Source organism: Salminus brasiliensis, chromosome 11, assembly GCF_030463535.1.
Source record: "Salminus brasiliensis chromosome 11, fSalBra1.hap2, whole genome shotgun sequence".
Taxonomy (NCBI): Eukaryota; Metazoa; Chordata; class Actinopteri; order Characiformes; family Bryconidae; genus Salminus; species Salminus brasiliensis.
Window position 1 is genome coordinate 16,347,270 of NC_132888.1, and position 20,595 is coordinate 16,367,864.

At 39.4% G+C, this 20,595-nt stretch overlaps 2 protein-coding genes across 5 annotated transcripts; one reads left to right on the forward strand and one right to left on the reverse strand.

Annotated features, from left to right (window-relative positions):
* The first annotated feature begins 1,421 nt into the window (after positions 1-1,421).
* Positions 1,422-8,388, forward strand: LOC140565820 (multidrug and toxin extrusion protein 1-like). The gene is made up of 17 exons (XM_072691964.1): positions 1,422-1,655; positions 2,990-3,091; positions 3,273-3,341; positions 4,361-4,509; positions 4,832-4,874; positions 4,982-5,026; positions 5,134-5,231; positions 5,328-5,425; positions 5,708-5,821; positions 6,023-6,090; positions 6,384-6,492; positions 6,587-6,662; positions 6,744-6,813; positions 6,967-7,099; positions 7,220-7,314; positions 7,400-7,501; positions 7,623-8,388. The coding sequence occupies exons 1-17, from the start codon at positions 1,512-1,514 to the stop codon at positions 7,929-7,931; spliced, it is 1,824 nt and encodes a 607-aa protein (XP_072548065.1). The 5' UTR covers positions 1,422-1,511; the 3' UTR covers positions 7,932-8,388.
* Positions 8,334-20,038, reverse strand: slc47a3 (solute carrier family 47 member 3). Of its 4 annotated transcripts, none has more exons than XM_072691967.1 (17): positions 19,910-20,038; positions 17,812-17,913; positions 17,585-17,653; positions 16,760-16,908; positions 15,560-15,602; positions 14,989-15,033; positions 14,211-14,308; positions 13,847-13,944; positions 12,297-12,410; positions 12,045-12,112; positions 11,781-11,889; positions 11,440-11,515; positions 11,105-11,174; positions 9,308-9,440; positions 9,117-9,211; positions 8,989-9,031; positions 8,334-8,898 (listed from the first exon to the last, which is right to left on the reverse strand). In XM_072691967.1, exons 1-17 carry the CDS (start codon positions 20,027-20,029, stop codon positions 8,693-8,695), a joined length of 1,638 nt encoding a protein of 545 aa, XP_072548068.1. In that variant the 5' UTR covers positions 20,030-20,038; the 3' UTR covers positions 8,334-8,692. The 4 variants fall into 4 exon arrangements, with proteins under 4 accessions (XP_072548068.1, XP_072548067.1, XP_072548069.1 ...); XM_072691966.1 differs by having other exon boundaries at positions 8,334-8,901; XM_072691968.1 differs by lacking the exon at positions 17,812-17,913 and having other exon boundaries at positions 8,334-8,901.
* Between the last annotated feature and the right edge of the window lie 557 nt (positions 20,039-20,595).

Here is a 20,595-nt window from a genome sequence, read left to right on the forward strand (position 1 = left end):
TCACACAGTGTAGCAGTGCTTAGCACTCGCTGCAAGGCTGAAATGTAATTTGTAATGCACCTTCTTTATCAAGAATTCTATCAATGCAATCCGCTGTGAATGTAATTTTAACCGACTACCTCTGTTGTTAAGGGACTCTGGCACAATGTAATCGAAATTGCTTCACAAAATGTTTCCCTGTTGTAACTGGGTGGCTACCTTAATACCAAATCACTTGCTTCTCCAACAAACCAAAAAAAACCCCATTATTTTTACAATAGAATGGAACTCTCTGAAGCTGATGCTGACACATAAACCTATAGGCACCATGCCTAATGCCAGACATGGGCTCTCCAGCCCTCCAGCATTGAGCTGTGGAACGGTGGTCTGGAATAATGATGGTGCTCCATCCAATACTTTTGGGATGATGGTGGGTGGTGATCACTGGTGGTGATAACTGTAAAACGAGACGGAGGATTCACAGATGTCTTCTCTGAGCTCTTCCCTGATGCCAGAACTGACTAGATCACATCTGAGCACTTGATTCTGTGCATTTGAAAGGCCCCAGCTTCATCTTGCAGTATATTGTATACATCCTCGGCTGCTGGCTGATGTGTGGCATGCAACAAATGCTGCTATCCTGAGCTCACCAAGTTTCTGGTCCACTTTGGTGGCATTGGCTGTTTTTGGGCACAGCAAAAGACTTGATATTTGTGGTTACTAGTTGTACAGTGAATCCTTCAGGCATGTTGGTGTTGCATCGATCATGCAGGAATCATGGTTTGAATATCATCTCTTCCATTAGAATTTACCAGTCTTTGATCATGTAATCTGTAACCTGGTGAACAACTGAAAAAACCTGATGCCTGATGCCACTGCAGTTACAAAATGTAACCTTCTCATAAAACACTATATTACTCATAAATGTTAAGAGGTGCAGCATGCTTTTCAGAGCCATGTGGAATCTTTCCAGTGCTGACCCAAAGCTAAAGCAGTGCAAGTAAACAGAAGAGAGCAGCTGTTTCAACTGGTCTTGTTTTTTTTCTCTTTCCCTCTTTCTTTGGGGGCATTCTTCCAGTGCAAAGGTTCATTCACAACGACAGCAAGCAAAGTCTAACGACTTGTGTTAATGTTTATTCTATCCGTTATGAAGAGGCAAGAATTGTAGCTTTCAAACCTGCCTTCAGTACAACCAGCAAAACTGCAGGTCTTCAACAGTGAACTTCCATAGGCCGTCTGGCTCTGTCATCTTTGAAGTGAAGATAGGGTGTTTGTTAAACGAGTGCTGATCAATTGTCTAGAAATCCCACTGATGTTCAGAAATACTCTCCAACCAGCTCCTAGTCACTACTGCAAACATCCTCTTCCCTTTGTGAACTGAATCAAAGCTCGCTATTGTCTGCACCTCATTTAATCAGTGAACTTTTAAGGGTTACGAAACATTCTCCTAGAGGCCAGAGGAACCCACAGCTGCAGCGGAGCACCAGGCTCCTGCAGTGACAGAGGCTTCAGTGAGACGGAGCACGGAGGAGATGATGGATGGTTCCAGAGCCCGGGATGAAGCTCCTTCCACGGAGCCCAGTGCCAAGCTGTTCTGCTGCAGCTGTGTGAGACGCTACCTTCCTCTGGTTTACAGAGAGGAGATCTACCACATCCTGCGCATGACTGTACCCCTGGTGAGAAATCAGCTCCAATGACACACACACACACACACACACACACACACACACACACACGTGTGTGTGTGTTTGAAGTTATTTAGATCACACATGATAACACATGTTTAGAGAAAATACAGTAGAGCTGAAGGACTGCAGAAGGATGGTGATGCCATAGAAGAACCATTTTTGGTTATATAAAGAACTCTTTTTATAAAAGATGTGAGTGTGGAGAACCTTTCAATTGGTAAAGAACATTTCCATCAACTTCTTTAAACCATTAAAAGGTTCTTTACACATACATTGGTTCTTTATGGAATGCAATGTGTTTTGAACCCTTAATAGCACCTTTATGTTTAAGAGTGTAGGTGATACAGTATTGGTCAACAGTCAGGACCCATTTATATATACATTATACATCCAGAACACTTCAGTGATTTTTTTTTCATATTCTAAAGCACAATTATATTTTCTGAATTTAACACACTGCAAAAACAACATTTAATGTGCCATTATTTTTTATAATTGTTATTTATAATAAATATTTATATTTAAATTAAGCAAATTAACAGTAATTATGCTATAGAATATGCAGAGGTGTGTTCTTTATGGAGGATTATATATATAGGCAGATTAACAGTCTGTGTTGGGAGTGTGGAGCAGTGTATTAAAGAAGTCTATATTTCTATATTCTATCTATGCGGAAGCTATATTATATATATAGAAAATACATCCTAATACATACAGTCCAGTCTTGTACAAACATCTGAAGCTCCTAAGCAAGTAGTTTAAGACTACTGGAACAAAAAGTGTATTTTTTTATAAAGACACCATGCACTATTACAATATTGTATAATAAATATAAAATAAATATAATAAAGTATAATAAATAAAATAAAAATAAACAACTTTTAAGGCCTTTTGAACTTGTTAGAGGTAAACAGGTTTGGTGCCACACTACTGCTCTGTGCCCCCAGCCATCAGATAGATTAGTTTAAATTCCACAGTACTGGATAATAACTACACATAATACTGGGTTTCCTCAAGGAGAGATTCTGAGCTTACTGTCCAGATAAACAGATTTTTCAAATGTATCTTTTCCAATATTCTTACTTCAGTGAACCAATATATGTAAAGAATATATGACTATATAGGTCAAAAATAAACATGGAATATGAATCTAATCTGTAAAATTACACTAGCATATTCCTTCTTTCCAGTGTACTCTATACTTAAACAGACATAAATAAGGTAAATTCTCTGTTAAGCTCTGTGCAGGTCAGTTACTTCCTCAAGACCACACTGATTCTTTCATCTTTGTTGGCAAAATATTGCTGTATTTGTATCTCCAGCTTGTGTGTCGGTTCCTGAACTTCCTCCTTTTCTTCGTGGTCACAATGTTCTGTGGCCGTCTGGGGAACACTGTGCTGGCAGGCTATGGCATGGCTTCAGCGGTGAGTGTGCCTCTTGTGAGCCTCTTATGGCTCTTTGTTAATCATTTAAACAGATTTTATAAATAAATGAGTCAAGTAATGCACTTCCAGGGACTAATTTCAGATAAATAAAAGGTTAGATGGTGCTGCTATAGTGTGTCACGTTCATGAAGGTCACTGTTCAAATTTGCTTGTTTTTCAGACCATAAATGTAACAACTGCAGCAACTGGATTTGGACTTGCTTTGGCATGTGATACACTGGTATCACAGGTGTGTGAATTTTATCTCATTAACAAACAGCTATATTAGTTTGTAAAGGGTGGCATGGGTGGTAACTATAAGAAATTTGGTGTTCTCCTACCAAGCCATTTTGGGAAGTTTTTGTATGGGTTTCCTCCCATCTCCCAAAACGGCATGGTAGGTGAATTGGCTGGGCCTCTAGGTATGAGTCAATGGGTGTGTTTGATACCCTGTGATGGACTGGCACCCTGTCCAGGGGTTATTCCTGCTCTGTGCCCAATGATCTCAGGTAGATTCCAGACCTACCACAATCCTGACCAAGAAGAAGCAGATAAGAAGATTAATGAATGAGTTTGTAAAACACAGAATGACTGGTTACATCTTTAGAGTCATTGGGGTTTCTCTGTACTAGGCATGGGGAGATTACCATATGGACAGAAGTATTGGGACACCTGCTCATTCATTGTTTTTTCCGAACTATTTGATTGCTTTTCAGTAACCCTACCCCATTTACAACTCTCCAACTCATCCAAAAAGTATTGGATGGAGCACCATCATTCCAGAGAACACAGTTCCACTGCTCCACAGCTCAATGCTCGAAGGGAAACTTTATACCACTCAAGCCCTTACATGGCATTAGACATATTGTCTATAGGTTCATTCTTGTGTACTCCAGAGAGTCCCATTCTATGGGCATGATTTCTCTACAGGCACTAGACCAGCAGTGTGTGTGCATTTGCACATCTGTATCAGCAATGAGTGGAACCATAAATCGTTTGCAACTGAATGCATTCATTAGAAGGGGTGTCCACAAGTATTTGGACATAGACTGTATGAAGCTCCATTGGATTGATTTGAACTGGACTGGTTTCTGGACGACTCAATGAAGGAAGACAGCAATTCTAGCAATTATAATGCACCATCATCATAATAATATTCAATAGTTTACACTTATTTTACACATATAAAAGTCTGTTTTCTTTCAAATGCTAGCAAAAAAAAAGAAATCACACCTCTACTAACGAAGCTTGTTCTGCTTGTGTCCGCAGACATTTGGGAGTAAGAATCTGGTACATGTAGGAGTGATCCTGCAGAGGGGAGTTCTGATCCTGCTGCTCTTCTGCCTGCCATGTTGGGCTCTGCTCATCAACACCCAGCCCCTTCTCCTCCTGCTGGGACAGGACCCTGAGGTGGCCAGGTGACTAATAAGCTTACTTTAAAACATATTGATGAAAATTGCATTAAATAGTGAGATGGTTATTTGAGAGCACAATTTGAATGACAGTCTTGTATTTCCTACAAGACTGGAAATGAATAGATGAATTTTCCATACATTTTCATAATAGTATACAATCTTATATTACTACATGTTTTGAAAATATTATCTATGATCTGCTGAAACTTTATAATTGCTGCGCTTTATTGTAGGTAGAGCTCCTATGCGAAGTGCTTACTGCTAATGATAGTAATACTACTGCTTAAAACAAGCACAGCAATGATTTAGGTCTTGTTTCTTTCAGGATAGCACAGCTTTATGTTGTTGCTTACCTTCCGGCTGTTCCAGTAAGGCCCAAAACTTCATTGCATTCTATTTCCCAAAACATGTGCCATCGTATCAATGGACATGTCAGTGCTTTCTCATGTTTGCTTGGTTCTCTTCCAATGTACAGGCCATGTTCCTGTACCAGCTGCAGCTGTCTTACCTGCAAAACCAGGTTCGTTGATTAAGATAAATAACAACAGTGCAGAACCAAGGTGCACAGTAATGAGATCTCTCTGTGTGTAAATCCTGTTTTAATGACTTTAGTGCATCTCTGTCCAGGGTGTGATCATACCTCAAATGTATACATCTTTGGTGGCCAATATCGTGAACGTTCTAGCTAACTACGTTTTGCTCTTTTGGTGGGATCTTGGAGTACAGTGAGTGTGCTTTGCCTTGTTCTTTTCTAAAGCTCCAGTGTGCTCCTTAAAAAAAGATACTGACTTTCTTCATTTATTTGTGTGCTTGCATTTCAGTGGATCTGCAGCAGCCAACAGTTTTGCTCAGGTCTTCTGCTGCTTTGCTTTGTTTACTTACATTCGGTTGAAGAAACTTCATGTGAAGACATGGGATGGTGAGTCTGTCTCTTTTTGCTTTACATTTGATTACAATCAAACAGCTTGATCCAGCTAATTGGATGTCAGCTAATTGCCTAGATATGTCTCCTTGTATCATATAAATGTCTTCAAGTACTGCGGCCTTTCTCCATATCTGACCTTCTATCTTTACCATATAGGCTTCCCACACTAGAGTGCATTCTATACTCCTGTACGTGTACAATAAAATCCCAGTCAAACACCACAGGGTAGTTTTGCAGCTGTGTTTTCACAGGGTTTCTCTTCCTTTATTTGCACAGGCTGGTCCTTAGAGTCCCTGCAGGACTGGGGGGCTTACATGAAGCTGGCTATTCCTAGCACACTAATGGCATGCTTTGAATGGTGGATCTATGAGATCGGGGGATTCCTAGCAGGTGGTTTCTCCCAACAGATCACTTTAACCTTGGACATCTAAAGTTAGTTCAATATAATGGCATCATTTAACTATTGCTGCTGGGAGTAAGACATAATTCATGTCATATTATTACTTTGCAGCTTATTAGGGTGAACCTTTTCAGTAACTGGGTCTTTTGTTGTACCAAACAATACAGACTTTGTTCCTCTCTTTCTCACAGGGATGTTGGGCGAGGTGGACCTGGCTGCTCAGCACGTGGTCATAATGCTGGCTTATATAAACTACATGGTAATGAAAGGATGTAATCTTTAAAACCTTCTCAATATTCATTTACCTCTGGGATCCTAACTCAGTAATACATTAATGAGGATGACAGGTAAACATCAGCTAAGGCGAGGGCATGCCATATTATTTAAGTTTAGGCGCACTGGATGAGTTAGCTTTTAAAAGAAATGCCAGTATAAAGTTTAAAGGGTTTTTTTTTATTCATTTTTTTCCACAGCCTGGATGTTCTGATACTTTTGCTCTAAATTTGAGCTCTTCTGGTTGTTCTTAAGTTGGTGTTTGTGCTACACGTACAGATTCCCTTAGGTTTGCAAGGCGCAGCTTGTGTGCGTGTGGGGAACGCGCTAGGAGCCGGGAACACTGCCGGAGCCATCCACACTAGCAAGGTTTCTCTCATCCTGGCAGGTGATAATAAACAGTTTTATGTAATCATATCATCATTAGACCGTTATTTATAGTATGAGATTTATCTAATATAAGAGATCCACTCTGTTTTCAGCGATACTGGCGATCCTTCAGGGAATTGGGCTGGCCGGAACAAAAACAGTCATTGGCTATATATTTACCTCAGATGAGTAAGTCTATGCTAATCTTCCAGTGGGATGTTCTTAACTTCAGCTAGAGCAGGGACACAAGTTGTCTGCCTTCCCTTTCAGGAGCATAGCAGAGTTAGTCTCTGAACTAATGGGTATCTACTGCCCCCTTCAGTTCTTTAACGGAATATTGGTGAGTTCTTGAAATACTACCATTATTACCAACTGCTGCTCCCATGAAACTTTTTACAGTGCAAATACTAGAAGCTTCCTAGTAATTTCTGATCAAAATCAACATCCTCAGCCCTGGTTTTGTACTGAATGTCTGTGATTATCATTTCCCCAGTGTGTTGGCATGGGCATTGTTCTGGGCACTGGGCAGCAGAAGATAGCAGCCATCGCTAACCTGCTTGGTTACTACTGCATTGGGCTTCCACTCAGCATCGTTCTGACCTTCCCAGCTAAGCTACATGTTGCTGGTTTGTCCTTATTTCATGACTGCCTAGCCATGTTACTGGAATTTGATTAGCATAGTGTGTACAGCATTCTGCAGTTTATTTCCAGCATTTTAAACATTTCACCTCCTGTCTCATCAACAGGCTTTTGGCTGGGCCTCCTTGTTGCTGTCTTCTTGCTTGCAATCTTTTTCGTCATCATCATCTTCAAACTAAACTGGAAGAAGATGACTGAGGAGGTAGAGGAGGAAGTCAATAGTTCACATCTTTTTCATGAGCACATGGGTGTTGACATGTAATGCTGAGTATCTGTATCTCTTGAAGGCTATCGAGCGAGCTGGAATGGGGAAAAATGTGACCCACTCAGAATTTAGATCCAGCCACCGTCTCTCTGATAGCTTCTTTCTTGCAGTCAGTAATGGAGAGGTAAGTCACAGTGTTCCTGGTTGATTTACTTTTTTACTATAACCATACTTCATTTATTCATATTTTTGTAAACTGTATATCCAAAGCACCATGTTTGTTTGTTTTTGTATTGTGCTTTCAGAATGGGAATGGCTATCAGATTGTGAGCTCTCGTGACCAGAATGAGGAAAGGACAAGTCCAGTGGATCAAGAAAGACTGAGAGCAGGTCAGGAAGAAGGAAAGAGTGCAAAACCACCACCACTGTCCACATCTCAGCTCATTATCAGGAGAGGCCTGACCACTCTGGCTGCTGTCGTGATTCTTGCTGTAGGGACAGTTGTCCATCTTATCCTGCCTCTGCCCGAAGTGGCCTCTATTACCAACACCACTTTGGACTGGGAGAACTTCACTTCACCTGCTCCACTCTCCACACAAACGTTATCCTTTTGAGCCCGGTGGACCAACAAATGGATCACTTTCAACATGATCTGTTTTTTGTAACTGATCTTAGTATATTAGTATACTAAGTATATTGAGTAGAATGTATCGGATGCTGTTGGGATAAGGATTTAGACATAGACCACAGCTAGTTCTCTTAACTGATGAGCAAGTCAGTCTCACAGTACATGAGATAAAGGTGATTCAGTGAAATTAATGTAGTGCAAATGGTTACTCTATTTACCAAATTTAACCCAGGGCACTATATTGCAGTTTAGTAATATAGAACTGGAAAGATCTTCCTATGTGTAGTAAACAATGGAGAGAAACACAAGTCTGGTAGGACATTTGGTTAGTTTTTGGGATGAGTTCATTAGTGTAGTATTGAAACATCTCTGTATTCATACGTGGACAATCTGGTGAGACAATTAAAGAATATCTTTACTATAAGAATATGTACATTACAAAATGTGAATTGTCTGAATTATTTTACCTTTAGGTAGAACACCAAATTCTACCTTTAGGTAGGTAACAAGGTTGAAAATATAATTTAATGACTTTGATGTCATAATTGCATACACTCTCTTATCTAAGCTTATCCATAAATACAAATCTTCATAAATACCCTAAAGGGTAGGATGCCCTCTGAGGATCGACATTCTCAGGCGATTTTAGGGCAACTGACCTCACCCCTACTTGGGTCCATATTCTCCTGAGCCTAATTAGAAAGCTCCGGCCTTCAGCATTAGTGTCCTTCTGCTGTGCATCTTTCTCTACCTGTTCAGAATCACATTTATGACAAGGCCTCCAGCCAGTATAATGAGCATGGCCGCTAAAGTCAGGCCCCGACGGAGCACCAAGGCCCCTAACGATAATGGCTTCCCCACTGTACAGACGGAGGTCTTCTGCAACAGTGCCTGTGTGTCTGTGTACGCGCTTTCTTCATCAGTCTCCACACTTTCATCCTGCTCGACTGCATCTGCTAATAAAGAACTCTCTTTAGTATTATGTCATTTCTGGAGGATCAACACTTGCAGACTAATCCAAAAAAAGTCTGGCAGTTTCTTACTATTGTCTTTCTCATTCGTATGCACTCCAGCTCTGATCTGGGCCTGTGGACAGATCACACTATTAACATCGCTGATTTCAGATGTTACAATGAAGGGGCCTGAAAACACTTTAGTGTGCAGCTCTCACCTCCTCAGTGGCTTTTGCCCAGTTCAGGTTTGCAAGCAGAATTATGAAGAAGACTGACTGAAAGAACACACAAATTAAAAGGCCAGTCCAGAGACCTGTAGTAGAGAAAAGAAGCAGGATTAGTAGAGTAAAATGTGCATGAGCGACAAGGAGGAATGTAGAGAGTAAGATGGCAGAGAGGGGTTTCCTACCAAAAATGCCCATCTTAGCAACAAACATCAGAGACACTCCAATGGGAAAGCCTACAGCATAGTATCCAAACATGTTCCCGACTGCCCCCAGCTTCTGCTTCCCTAAGCCTCTAACGATACTGCCAGCAGCTGCCTGATGAGTGAGGGGATAGAGTTCACATTCAATTAACAGCTGAATTAACCTGAACAAGTAAATCAGTAAATAAATAAAGTAGTTGATCAGCAAAGACATTGTTTGGTGTCTGAAATTTGCTTCTTTCAATTTTTGAACCAGAGCCAAGAGGCTAATGTAGCTAACAAATAAAGCAAGGTTATATCCACCGGTTAGCAATCTCACATTATCCCTTAGAATTAAACAGACGGGTTTAGTGTGCCTTTTAGAGTGACATATCAGTGCTGTCCCACAAAAACCTTGTACCAAAGCATTTTTAACTCTGACATAATTTGAATCTGGCAGCTGTCAAACTGCATTCCTGATGAATGGGCCAATAGAAATGCTTTTAAAAGAATGGAAGCATTTTACATTATCTTTCACTGCAAGTTAAGATGTGTTTCTCCTGTTGGCATATTGGAGATATATTGTTTTTATGTGACTGTGATAGGTCATTTACATCTGTTCTAATTGGCTACCCTGTATTGTGCTCCTTATAACTCCAGCATGAATGGGTGGAGCTAAAATGCTGTAGGCTAAACAGGCGGAGATCTAGAAATGCACTGGTTAGACTGGTTAGTTATTGTTTCCAATAACTGCTATTATCCACACATCCCTGAAGAGGACATGATGCTACACAAAAATACCAACTTTTGCACAATGCTGCTTTAACTTTCAGACTGTAGCTGCATTCCAAAGTCTAGACTATGTTTCTTGGCCGCTACATCACAGATCCTTCGTATAGAGCCCAGAAATGCAGCTACGTATCCTTCTCAGCCCTGGGTTACCCAAAAGTCTCTGTGCACATACAATGGGAAAAAAGCACCATGAAAATGGTGGAAAATTAAGCCTTCAGAGCAGGTTCATACAGTGGGCAAATTCATGGCCAAGGCTTGTGTGTAAGCATGTGTCTATAGCTCTAACAGTTCGAAGATGCTGGTGGAGCACAAAGTGCCTTACAGGTCTAAGGGGACATCATTCCAAACGTGTGACTTTCATTCCTGCTATTAGCTTAGTTGGAAAAAATTGTGTTTCCAATCACTGTACCTCTTGTATGACAGATTGTCAGAAACCATATAAGCAAGTATATTAAGATTTAAGTAACAATGTGTAGCAACTGTACCTTAGTGATGCTCCACTGACTATAATACAGCTGGAGACTTTGCTGAATTTTCTGGAGACCTTATGCGTCTTATCTGTGCAGAATGTCTGTTAGATTACTCTACCGTGTCAGATCTCTTCACTTTCAGACATTAGCTGTGTTCTAAAACCTTGTATAAAGCAGAGGTAGGCTGCATTTCTCTGCGCTACGTCATAGAAGGCTGTTTCAAAGTGAAGGACTTCGTAGAAATGCAGTTTATGTGCCTCCAGAGCAGATTAAGTTTGTTGATGTTCAAATGAAAAAGGACAGTCTTTCCGAGAAGCCTTCCTACATCAGATGCACCCTAGGATTTGAAATGCAGCTAATTTTTTGTAGGATTCAGTTTTCGGCAAAATTGTGGCAAATTAGGCATAATGTTTAAACAGTGTTAACCAACATATGCCTTGCAGGGGAGTGCAAAACTACAACAGCATACTTTGAGCACCAAACATGCCTCAGATGATCGTCTACATTTAGCGCAAGAACCAGTTTGCTATTGACTCACCGCCGTTGCATCAAGCAGGTGGAAAGGAGCATAGAGGACCATTACAGTGGCTACCCTCGCTCTAATCTGTCTGTGGGAACAGGTTGAAAACATCGTAAGATCTTTTTTAATGAACACTCTAGAGCCCATCTATTATTGTCAGTTGTATATTATGTTATTTTCATGTTGTGTCATATTATTAGGCTGCTGAGGTCAGATGCTATGTGTAAATGAATATGTGAAGCATTATATGAGCTAAGGTCACAAAGAAAGTTTCTGGGGTTATGCTATATTAGTGAGGTCTTCCACGGGGGTCCTGAAATGAGAACATTTCAATTAAAGATGGGGGCACTTACTCATCGTTTGAGAAGATATAGGAAATTACATCTTTGGTAAAGCCAACAACGATTGCCAAGCACACTGCAACAGAGACTGTAAAACGAGTTAATGAGCCAAGCTCATTCACGTTTTCCAGCACCAGAGTAGAATTAGCATTGTGTGATTTAACAAACAATGTGGGGGATATGCCAGCTACAAGTGAGCCAAGTGAACAGAGGTTGATCACAAGTGTACAGTGTTTCACTGAACAGCTTGAAAGAACCTGACAAGCATGTGAATAAACTCTCACAACTCAGCCCCAATTAATATCATATTCAATACATCATTTGACAGTCATAATTTGTTTTCCCAGGAGTACCTGCGCAGGCCATGGCAAGCTTGGCAGACAGCTTGGCTTGTGCTGTGTCTCCAGCCCCCATGGCATTTCCCACTCTGACACAGCCTGCCACACTGAAACCTATAGGAAACTGACAGAAGGGCACTTGTTTAGTTTTTTTTAGCGCTCTGGCAACCTTTGAACAAACTGTTATCTGCTCTTCATACAAATTCCACAGAAATCACAGTGGTCAGCATTATGTCTTGGTTGTAAAGAGGGAGAAATGACAAATGACAAATGGCTTACCATATAAGCAACATTTGCCAGTTCATATATAATCGACTGAGCTCCCAGCTCTGTAGGACTTATTAAACCTGCCAGGGGAAAAAAACCCAAATACATTCAACAATACTGTCAATAGTGCAGTGTGAATTTCAAAGTACAAAAGCAATACAAATGAGCTTGGCACATAACAACGTCTTCAAGACTAATGCCAAAGAAATTGCCATTATCCTTTAAAACCTCATTAATCACTTTCATGAGAATATGAAGTCCCACCTGCCAAAAACGCTCCTAGCTCATAGGTCCACCACTCTGCACACAGCATTAACATGCCTGGAATGGCCAGATGAAAGAAGGTATCCCATTCTTGTAGACACTCAATGGACCAGCCTGCACAGAGGGTAAGACATGGAGGAAAGATATGGGAGGTAACACAGTGAAGCTAGACACACAAAATTGTCTGTAGATGTGATTATAGAACAAAAGGGCATTTTTGCCTTCAAATTTAATCTTTAATTACATTTTTTTAATTAATTTTAAAAGATTTTGCTAAATGTACAAGCTTTCAGCAGTCAATCCTCTATGTTTTCTTGTTTCTAAAACTGTGGCACTGTATACAGACAAAATTGAGGCATCAAGATGATTGCCTCTTAGCTATGCAATGTACAGTTGCAAGCAAAATAATTCAACACCCAATAAACAAAATTAGGTTTATTAGCTATATTTGTAAACCAGGTGTTGTTTTGAAGCGTATGCTTAATTTTTAGTTTTTCCTCCTCCGGACATACCACTGATCCATAACACGAAAAATTCCAGTTTTGTTTGGGTATGTCTGGATCAGCGGAGGAATGTTTGAAAGTTGAAGAATGAAGCATAGGCTGAAAAGAACACCCTGCCTACAGCAAGTGAAGCATAGCGTTGGTGATGCTCCGGATGATGCTGTTTTGCTTCCTCTGGAAGTGGAAACCTGTAGCATGTAGAGGGCAAGATGGATTCAATCAAGTATCAGGAAATCCTAGGAGTAAATGTCATGCCTTCTGTAAGGAAACTTAAGCTTGGTTGTCATTGGATCTTCCAATAGCATACCTAGTCCACCATGGCTTGGTTTCAGAAGTGCTGGTAGGTCCAGGAGTGGCCATACCCAAGAACATAAGTGAACTGGAGGCCACTGCCCATAAGAAATGGGCTATGATTCTTCAGGAATGCTGCCAGAAGCTGGTGTCTGGTTGTGCATCATGTTTGTAAACAACAGTAAAAGGGTGCACTGCTAAAAACTAAAGCTGACCCCATGAAGTCGTTCATCTCTGCTCTCTTTGTATCCACAGTTCATATGCCTGTTCCGGAGTTTCTTATTTTCCTTTGAGACGAGGGCATAGGAGAGTGTTGGATATTCCTTTCCCCTAAATGGAGCTTGTCATGACAAGACTGAATAATTGCAACTACAAGTACAGTATGGATGACAGTTATACTACATTCAACTGTATGCAAAGGTAAGCCATCTTTCATGTACACTGAAAAGATTTGACAAGGGTTCCCAGACTGCACACAACTGTATCTATGCATCATGTCTGTGCACAAACAACTATTTAATATGAAGTGACCGCTACTATGGTGGGGAGAACTAAGCATAACTGGGACATATCTAGTAAGCACCAGGAGCTTCAATTAGTAGGAGCTCATCTTTCTGGAGCATGCCCACAACATCGATGCCAGGCCAATGAAATCAAGTGTGCTTTAGCAGAAATCTCCTACCTTCATCTAGTAGAGGAGATTAGATTCGAAGCATAACTGATCATGAAAAGGTCCCTACTTTTATATGAACTCACCATGCCAAGTGTCCTTATGTAGACCTCTACATCGAATGTAGATAAACAGCACAATAGCCATCAAATACTGTGAGACAGTATTGGCTGCTGCTGATCCACTGTGTATTAAAAACATCACATTAACAGAACCTTTTTAGGCTTTTTACACATATTTCAATTTGTCACAGTATGCATTTGGTGCATTTACTGTCCAGATAACTATGGACTATAAGTCCATAGTTTTGATCCCAGTTAATGGTTCCTATGTTCTTAGCAAAGGTGCTGAAAGCAAAGCAGCTCTAGGAACAATGTTTCTGTAATTGGCTCATGTAAGTTTTATGAGATCTTCCATGAGCAAACACTTAAAAACTCTGACCATACTCACGTAACACCAAGGTCCAGAAAGAACAGGAAAATATAGTTGCTTAAGGCATTTAGCACATTTGCTATCGCTCCGGTGATCACCAAGGGCCAAATTATTCCCTAGAAAGAGAAGCCTTATTAACGTCAATTAAACATTTATTTCAAAATGCTTCCCAGAAAATATTGCCTGTATACCAAATATATTTAAAAATACACTCATTTTAAAATACATGAGTGAAGCAGGAAGCAGTTTTTTCCCATAGAAAAAAGGTGAGGATCTCTTCTGGCTTCTGTAGCTCTAGTGTCCTTTATAGCTCACCTTACAACTCTCTCTCATTAAGCAGCTGCAGGTGGCATCTTTGGGGAATTCTACCCACTAGAGGTGAACACCATGGTTGAAAGCCTGAACAGGACTCAGGACTGCTCAGTTGGACACTTAGAGCCCAGTTGGGCGGTCGACATGTATTTGCAAATAAAGCCATTCTAAGTTACTATAAACCTGTGCTCCCACAGGGGCGTGCCACAGTCACATCTTAATGTTAATTATTAGCAAATATACATTTAACATTAAAAGATGTCATAGGTATGGATGTATTTTTTTTAAATAAATAAATATTTTTAACTCAACTAAGAAAAACTGTATTAAAATATTTATTAAATAAATATATTGATCAATATAGGATACATTTAAAGGTGTTTTTAAAGTATATTTAACAAACATTTGGCCATTTTCACACAATCCAAAAATATTTTTGATAATTACATTTTGAATATTTTCATTTCATTTGAGATGCTCTTACTTGGTTTTGTAGATATGTAGACTCGATGATGAATATAAATAATGCCTAAAAGAAATGACAACAAGGATGTTTTAAATACAATCTGACCCTTTTTGTTTACACAAACACCCAACTTAGATAACTGCATATATAAATTATTCTGAAGTGTCAATGGGTGGGATATATTAGACAGCAAGTGAGCAGTCATTTTTTAAAGGAGATGTTTAAAAAGAAGGAAAATGGTCAAACATAAGCATGAGAGTCAAATGGCTAGATGACTGGATCAGGGCATTTCCAAAATGAGGAGGGTGTAGGGTGTTCCAAAAGTGGTCCAAGTGGTCCAAGAAAGGTCAACCGGTAAACTGGAAACAAGATCATGGGCAGCTGAGACTCACTGATGCCATCCATGGACCAACCACACAATTTACAGGACTTAAAGGATCTGCTGCCAGATACCACACCTTTAGAGGGCTTGTAAATCCAGGTATCGAATGGTCTGATCTATTGTGGCAGGGTGTTGTGGTTATGTGTAATTGTGTTATGTTATGGTTGATTTGTATGTATATGTATATACACATCTCCACATACATACCGGAAGTGCTGGCATAAAAATCTTCACATACATTTGAGATAACCTGAAACAGACAGACAGACACAGTTATGTTACTGGAATCTAATCCATCTATCTGTGTTAAATAAGTGCTACATGAGTCAGGACACCTCCAAAAATTCCTGCCTGGTCTGTGGCAATGGTGTTATTCACTATTCCAGTGGTTCTTAAAGTCAATTGGGGTACTTAAATCGTCCCCTACTCTTACACATCCAAACTGGCTTATTTACTTATTAGTTTATGATTTGAGAAACCATAAATGTAAATTGTATTAATAATTGTGTAATAATGTAATTGCATAATTCCTAAATTATAAATAGCAAAATATCTGTTGTAGGCACAACTAAGGACAGGTCTTAGTGTTATGTATGTGTGTAGAAACTTCTCACAATAACTTTAAATATGTTAGACGTATAGTAAGATGTTAAACAAAACTGCTAACAGGTGTACCAATTATTGGCTAGGTAACATACCATCAGCAAGTTAACAATAATATATTTGAATAAAGCCACATGGATGGCTAAAAAAAGGAAATAATAAAATAAATAAATAAATAAATAAATAATGACCATAATCATGACCATAAGGGTTAATAATAATAACCTGTGGGTCCAGAACATGCAGTGGAAGATTTATGAAAGACTGAAAGTAGAAACCCATTTATGATGGTAAGAAAGGGCCAATCAGGTCTAAAAGTATATATTTACAGTAGTGTAGTTGTCATATTTGGCAATGATTCAACTATGGCTGTGTCTGAAACTTGAGGAAGGTAGCTAGCTGATTTGAGGGCTTGCTGTCCACACTGTCTTAGAAGGCAGTGTAATGACGAAGGTCTTTGTAACCGAATCACAAACACAACAATATGCCCTCTCTGCTAAATATGAGCACTTAGCCACGTTGTTGTTATTCATTATGTCGCTTTCACGACTTTAAAGGAGAATGAAAACGCTTCCTAACTTTAAATGGAAGACAATTTAGAAGGTAATTTCAGAGCATTTACATTGGTCCATAATCAAGAAATTGGCACAATGTGAAGAACAACCTCCACATTCAAGTCAAAAACAGCAAAAATGGAGAATAAAAGGTTTTCGCCTGACCGCAACGATTTGCATTTTCACCCAAAAATATATATAATACAACAACTTCATTTCAAAATGATTACGTGCATGTGTTTGTACTTACTTGGCCACCTCTGGATCTTGTTTCACAAGCAGTAATATTGACTCTGTGTTGATTAAAATGGCCCAACATGGGAAACATGCCAACAGTAAGATGATAACTCCTCTCTGCACAATGACTCCGACTCGCTGGAGGTTCCCACTCCCAAAGGTCTGTTAGGATAAATGGATCATTTATAAACAAAATGAATAGGATTTGTTGTAAAAAGCACAACCTGAGAAAAAAAGATTATTTGAAATATTATGCATTTTTGGTATACATTTTTACTATTTACATTTTTTTATGGTAATATTATATAAAACCCAGTAGATTTCAGTTAATGGGTTTATTTATTAAAAAATACCCTCTTACAGGCTGTATAAAGTTGTTGTCTATACCAAATTATACAGACACTTTAAGATCACTTCAGAAGGCAGGCCACATCAAGTACATTCTCTCTGAGAAATGAAGTAGAGACTACAGCAGAATGGCACTTGGTCAGATTAAAAGTATAAGTGTTAACTACTTTTCTGAAAAGAAAGCATCAGTAATGTGTTAACTAAACTTTTTGGCATAACATCATTGTTTGCTTATTAACCTCGAAGCAAGTGTTCAGTCTGATGAGCCACATTATAACACTGCATGTTTCTTTTCTCAGATCTTATGAAACCTTATATAAATAAATTAATACATACATGCATAAGTACATTTTAAAAAGCTGTTGGACTGCTTCTAAAAGAAGCCTATGTGTGGTGATTTTTATGCCGTCTATGAATAAAATTGGGATTTGTAAAATAAAATGCTGGACTGTTATATTAAGTTCGTAAGTGTGAAAAATGCATCTCCTACTTGAGATATTAAGGTGTCGCAGGCTGATGCTAAGCCATAGCCGACTGCAACACTCGAAACATTGATAACCTGTCAAAGTGATAAGAAACAGTGGTAAGACACAGTGCAAGATTACTGATACATGCTAGAAGACTGGAATATAATCATATTATTCATTCAAGGTAAAACATGTTTTTATACAGCCAACGAGAAGAAAAATAAAAAAGAAATGAGAATATGTGACTCACAGCTATAGCAAGAGCTACTCCATCAAGCTCTGTACTTCCCAGATGTCCACAGAACACAGTACTGACAAAACTTATCAAATAGACCATAATATATGACAAAAGCTAGTGAAATAAAACAGAAAGATCATTAAGACAATAAAATAATAATGAAATGAAAAGTGAAAGTAACATTCAGAAACAACATGTCCATAAGCACAAGGCTATTTCTCCTCCACATTGTAGATTAAGGGACCCAGGTTCTACATTTTACTTGTACCTTCTGATTGGTAACCCTGTACTGTGCCTAGCTGCCAAAGCAGTCTGGACTGACACATGCCTTATAACTTCAACATGAATAGGTGGGGATAAACTACTGTAGACTGAATAGTTGTGTAGTTCATATATACTGTATACACAGAGCCATGCATATATTTGGGCTCCGATGGTCAAACTGTTAAGAGTTAAGCAAGTAGAAGATGAGCTGATCTCCAAAAGCAACCAAGTTGAAGATGAAACATCCTTTTCAGCATTTACGCAAGAGTTGTGTAAGTGTATTAAGTGTATTAAATGGCAGTGTAAACGAATGGTTGGACATCAGGAAAACTCTGAACTTTGAAAGCTTAAAGGACTGCAAGAAAGACCTTCAGAAAGATTTATGAGACTCTTGCAGTCTCAACACAAAATTCAATGTCAGACGTTTTCAGGTTTCAGGAACATTACAACAATCCTGATGAATTTTGGAAGCAAATTCTGGAAGTACGCACTACAGTATCAATAAGCTAAAGGTGAAAAGAGGATGGTGAGCCTAACAAAAGGCCCCAGACCTTAGAGGCCTAGGATAAAGGTTGTGCCATGTCCCTCATGGTTCCCCAGTCTAAACAAGATCAATAGACTGCCCAATAATCTTACAGAACTGAGCCTTTGGCAAAAAAATAATAGGTAAGTCCCTCAATCAAGAATCGAAAGACTTTGGGCCGGCTGCAGGAAGCATTTACAAACTGTGATACTTGCCAAAAGTGGTGTTACTAAGTACTGACCATGCAGGGTGCCCAGACTTCACATTCAGACTCTTTCCTTTTTATTATTTTAAAACTGTAAAATATTAAAAACGTTAAAATGCTAAAACAATGTTCGTTTTGGAAATCTGGTCATCTTTTATTGCTTAACCATTCACAGTAAGAGATTTTCTCTAGGGGTGCAAAGTCTGGATTCAAGGTGTTACTTACCAACTGACATCCCTATCCACAATGTGATGCTGATTTAATGTTACTTGATTCTAGATGGAGTTTGGGTCTCTGATAACAAATATTAACCTGTTTTTAACCTGAATTGAATTTGCTTGATTTACTCGATTCAAGTGTGTACATCTTTCCCAAAATCTACATAAAGATCATTAACAGAAAGAAAATGTGGGTGTTGTAATCATGTTATCCTGGTGGAAATGATGTGCACACTGAATTAAGGAAATTTAGTATACAATTTTTTGCAGGAGTGGGTGATATGATAACCATTTCACAATACACAATATTTATTGTGATATTCTATGCAGACAAATGGATCAACAGTGTTAGATTCTTAAAAAGCTACATGTAGAAATGTGGGGTTGGTCAGTGTTCCTGATATCCACAATATGCTCGATTGGATCACGTTAACCATATTGATCATGATTTCAATACAGTATGATCATATTGCCCATCCCTAGCTTTCAGAATACACTGTTTCTCCTCAAGCACTGGTTGCAAACTGCCATAGGTGCCTTTATTGGCCATATGACCACAGTATACAGGACTGAGCAGCGACGGTTCGAGATAAGGTCAGTGCTGGTCAGTGCTGGTCAGTGTTACTCTTGTTGCTTACAGAAGTACAGAGACTCAAAGGTGTAGCAAGGCTTTTTAGTTACAGCCTGAGGGGCTACAACAGCACGAAAGGGCTGTTTGGGCTGTTATCCAGAGAAACGTAGCACTAGCCATATTATTTCATTATTTATGTCTTGAAGAATGTCTTTCGAGGGGAAAACCTCGAAAGCGTGTCAGTGAACTTCACCTGGTACACACAACCACACGTGAGTGAGAGAGAGAGGGAGAGAGAGAGACGTCTAACTGACCCAAGCTGAACTCACCACAGGTAAAGCTAGAGCTGACAGCTTCTTAACCTCTCCTTTGACGTCGTCGGGGAATAAACAGCAGGATCGTTTGTGGTGGTTGTTTGAGCTGTAGGAAGAGTTGGAGTGTTCAGCCATGTTTCCCTCTCCAGAGTGCAGCTCTTCACTAGCGCCGCCTTCCACTCCTAGAGCGACTGTTGTGGACGAGCGGAGGGAATGGACTATCGCACTGAGTCTAGACGGACACACACACGCACACGCGCGCGCACACACCACGCCCTCCAGACAGCTATAGTCTGTCTGCATCAGTCTACTCAAGTACTTACAGTGCCCTCCATAATTATTGGCACCCCTGGTTAAGATGTGTTCTTTAGCTTCTAATAAATTGAGGTTTTTTCTAAATAATATAGGACCACGATGGAAGAAAGAGTAAAATCCAACCTTTAACTCAAGTGAATTTTAAGGGGGGAAAAAAATCCCTGACTAAGAAATAATTATTCTTCATAAAATCACCTGTTCCATAATTATTGGCACCCCTAACATTTCTTAGGAAATAAATGTAAATGTAAATGTTGATCAGAGTATGTAGGAACATTTAATTAGTAATTCACAACCTCCTATTTCCCTGGGGTATAAGTATGACGTGACAGAGAGACCATTTCTCTTCAACATGGGAAAGACAAAGGAACATACCATTCAAGTAA

What these genes read in the sequence shown, in the direction of transcription:
- LOC140565820 (XM_072691964.1), top strand. Translation starts at nt 1,512, where the DNA reads ATGATGGATGGTTCCAGAGCCCGGGATGAAGCTCCTTCCACGGAGCCC. An exon ending in CTTACCTTCCGGCTGTTCCA is followed by an intron (nt 4,875 to 4,981) that starts GTAAGGCCCAAA and finishes TCCAATGTACAG; the next exon opens with GCCATGTTCCTGTACCAGCT. An exon ending in TATATATTTACCTCAGATGA is followed by an intron (nt 6,663 to 6,743) that starts GTAAGTCTATGC and finishes CTTCCCTTTCAG; the next exon opens with GAGCATAGCAGAGTTAGTCT.
- slc47a3 (XM_072691965.1), bottom strand. Translation starts at nt 20,029, where the DNA reads ATGGCTGAACACTCCAACTCTTCCTACAGCTCAAACAACCACCACAAA. An exon ending in TTTCTGGACCTTGGTGTTAC is followed by an intron (nt 13,945 to 14,210) that starts GTGAGTATGGTC and finishes TTTAATACACAG; the next exon opens with TGGATCAGCAGCAGCCAATA. An exon ending in TACGAATGAGAAAGACAATA is followed by an intron (nt 8,899 to 8,988) that starts GTAAGAAACTGC and finishes CTTTATTAGCAG; the next exon opens with ATGCAGTCGAGCAGGATGAA.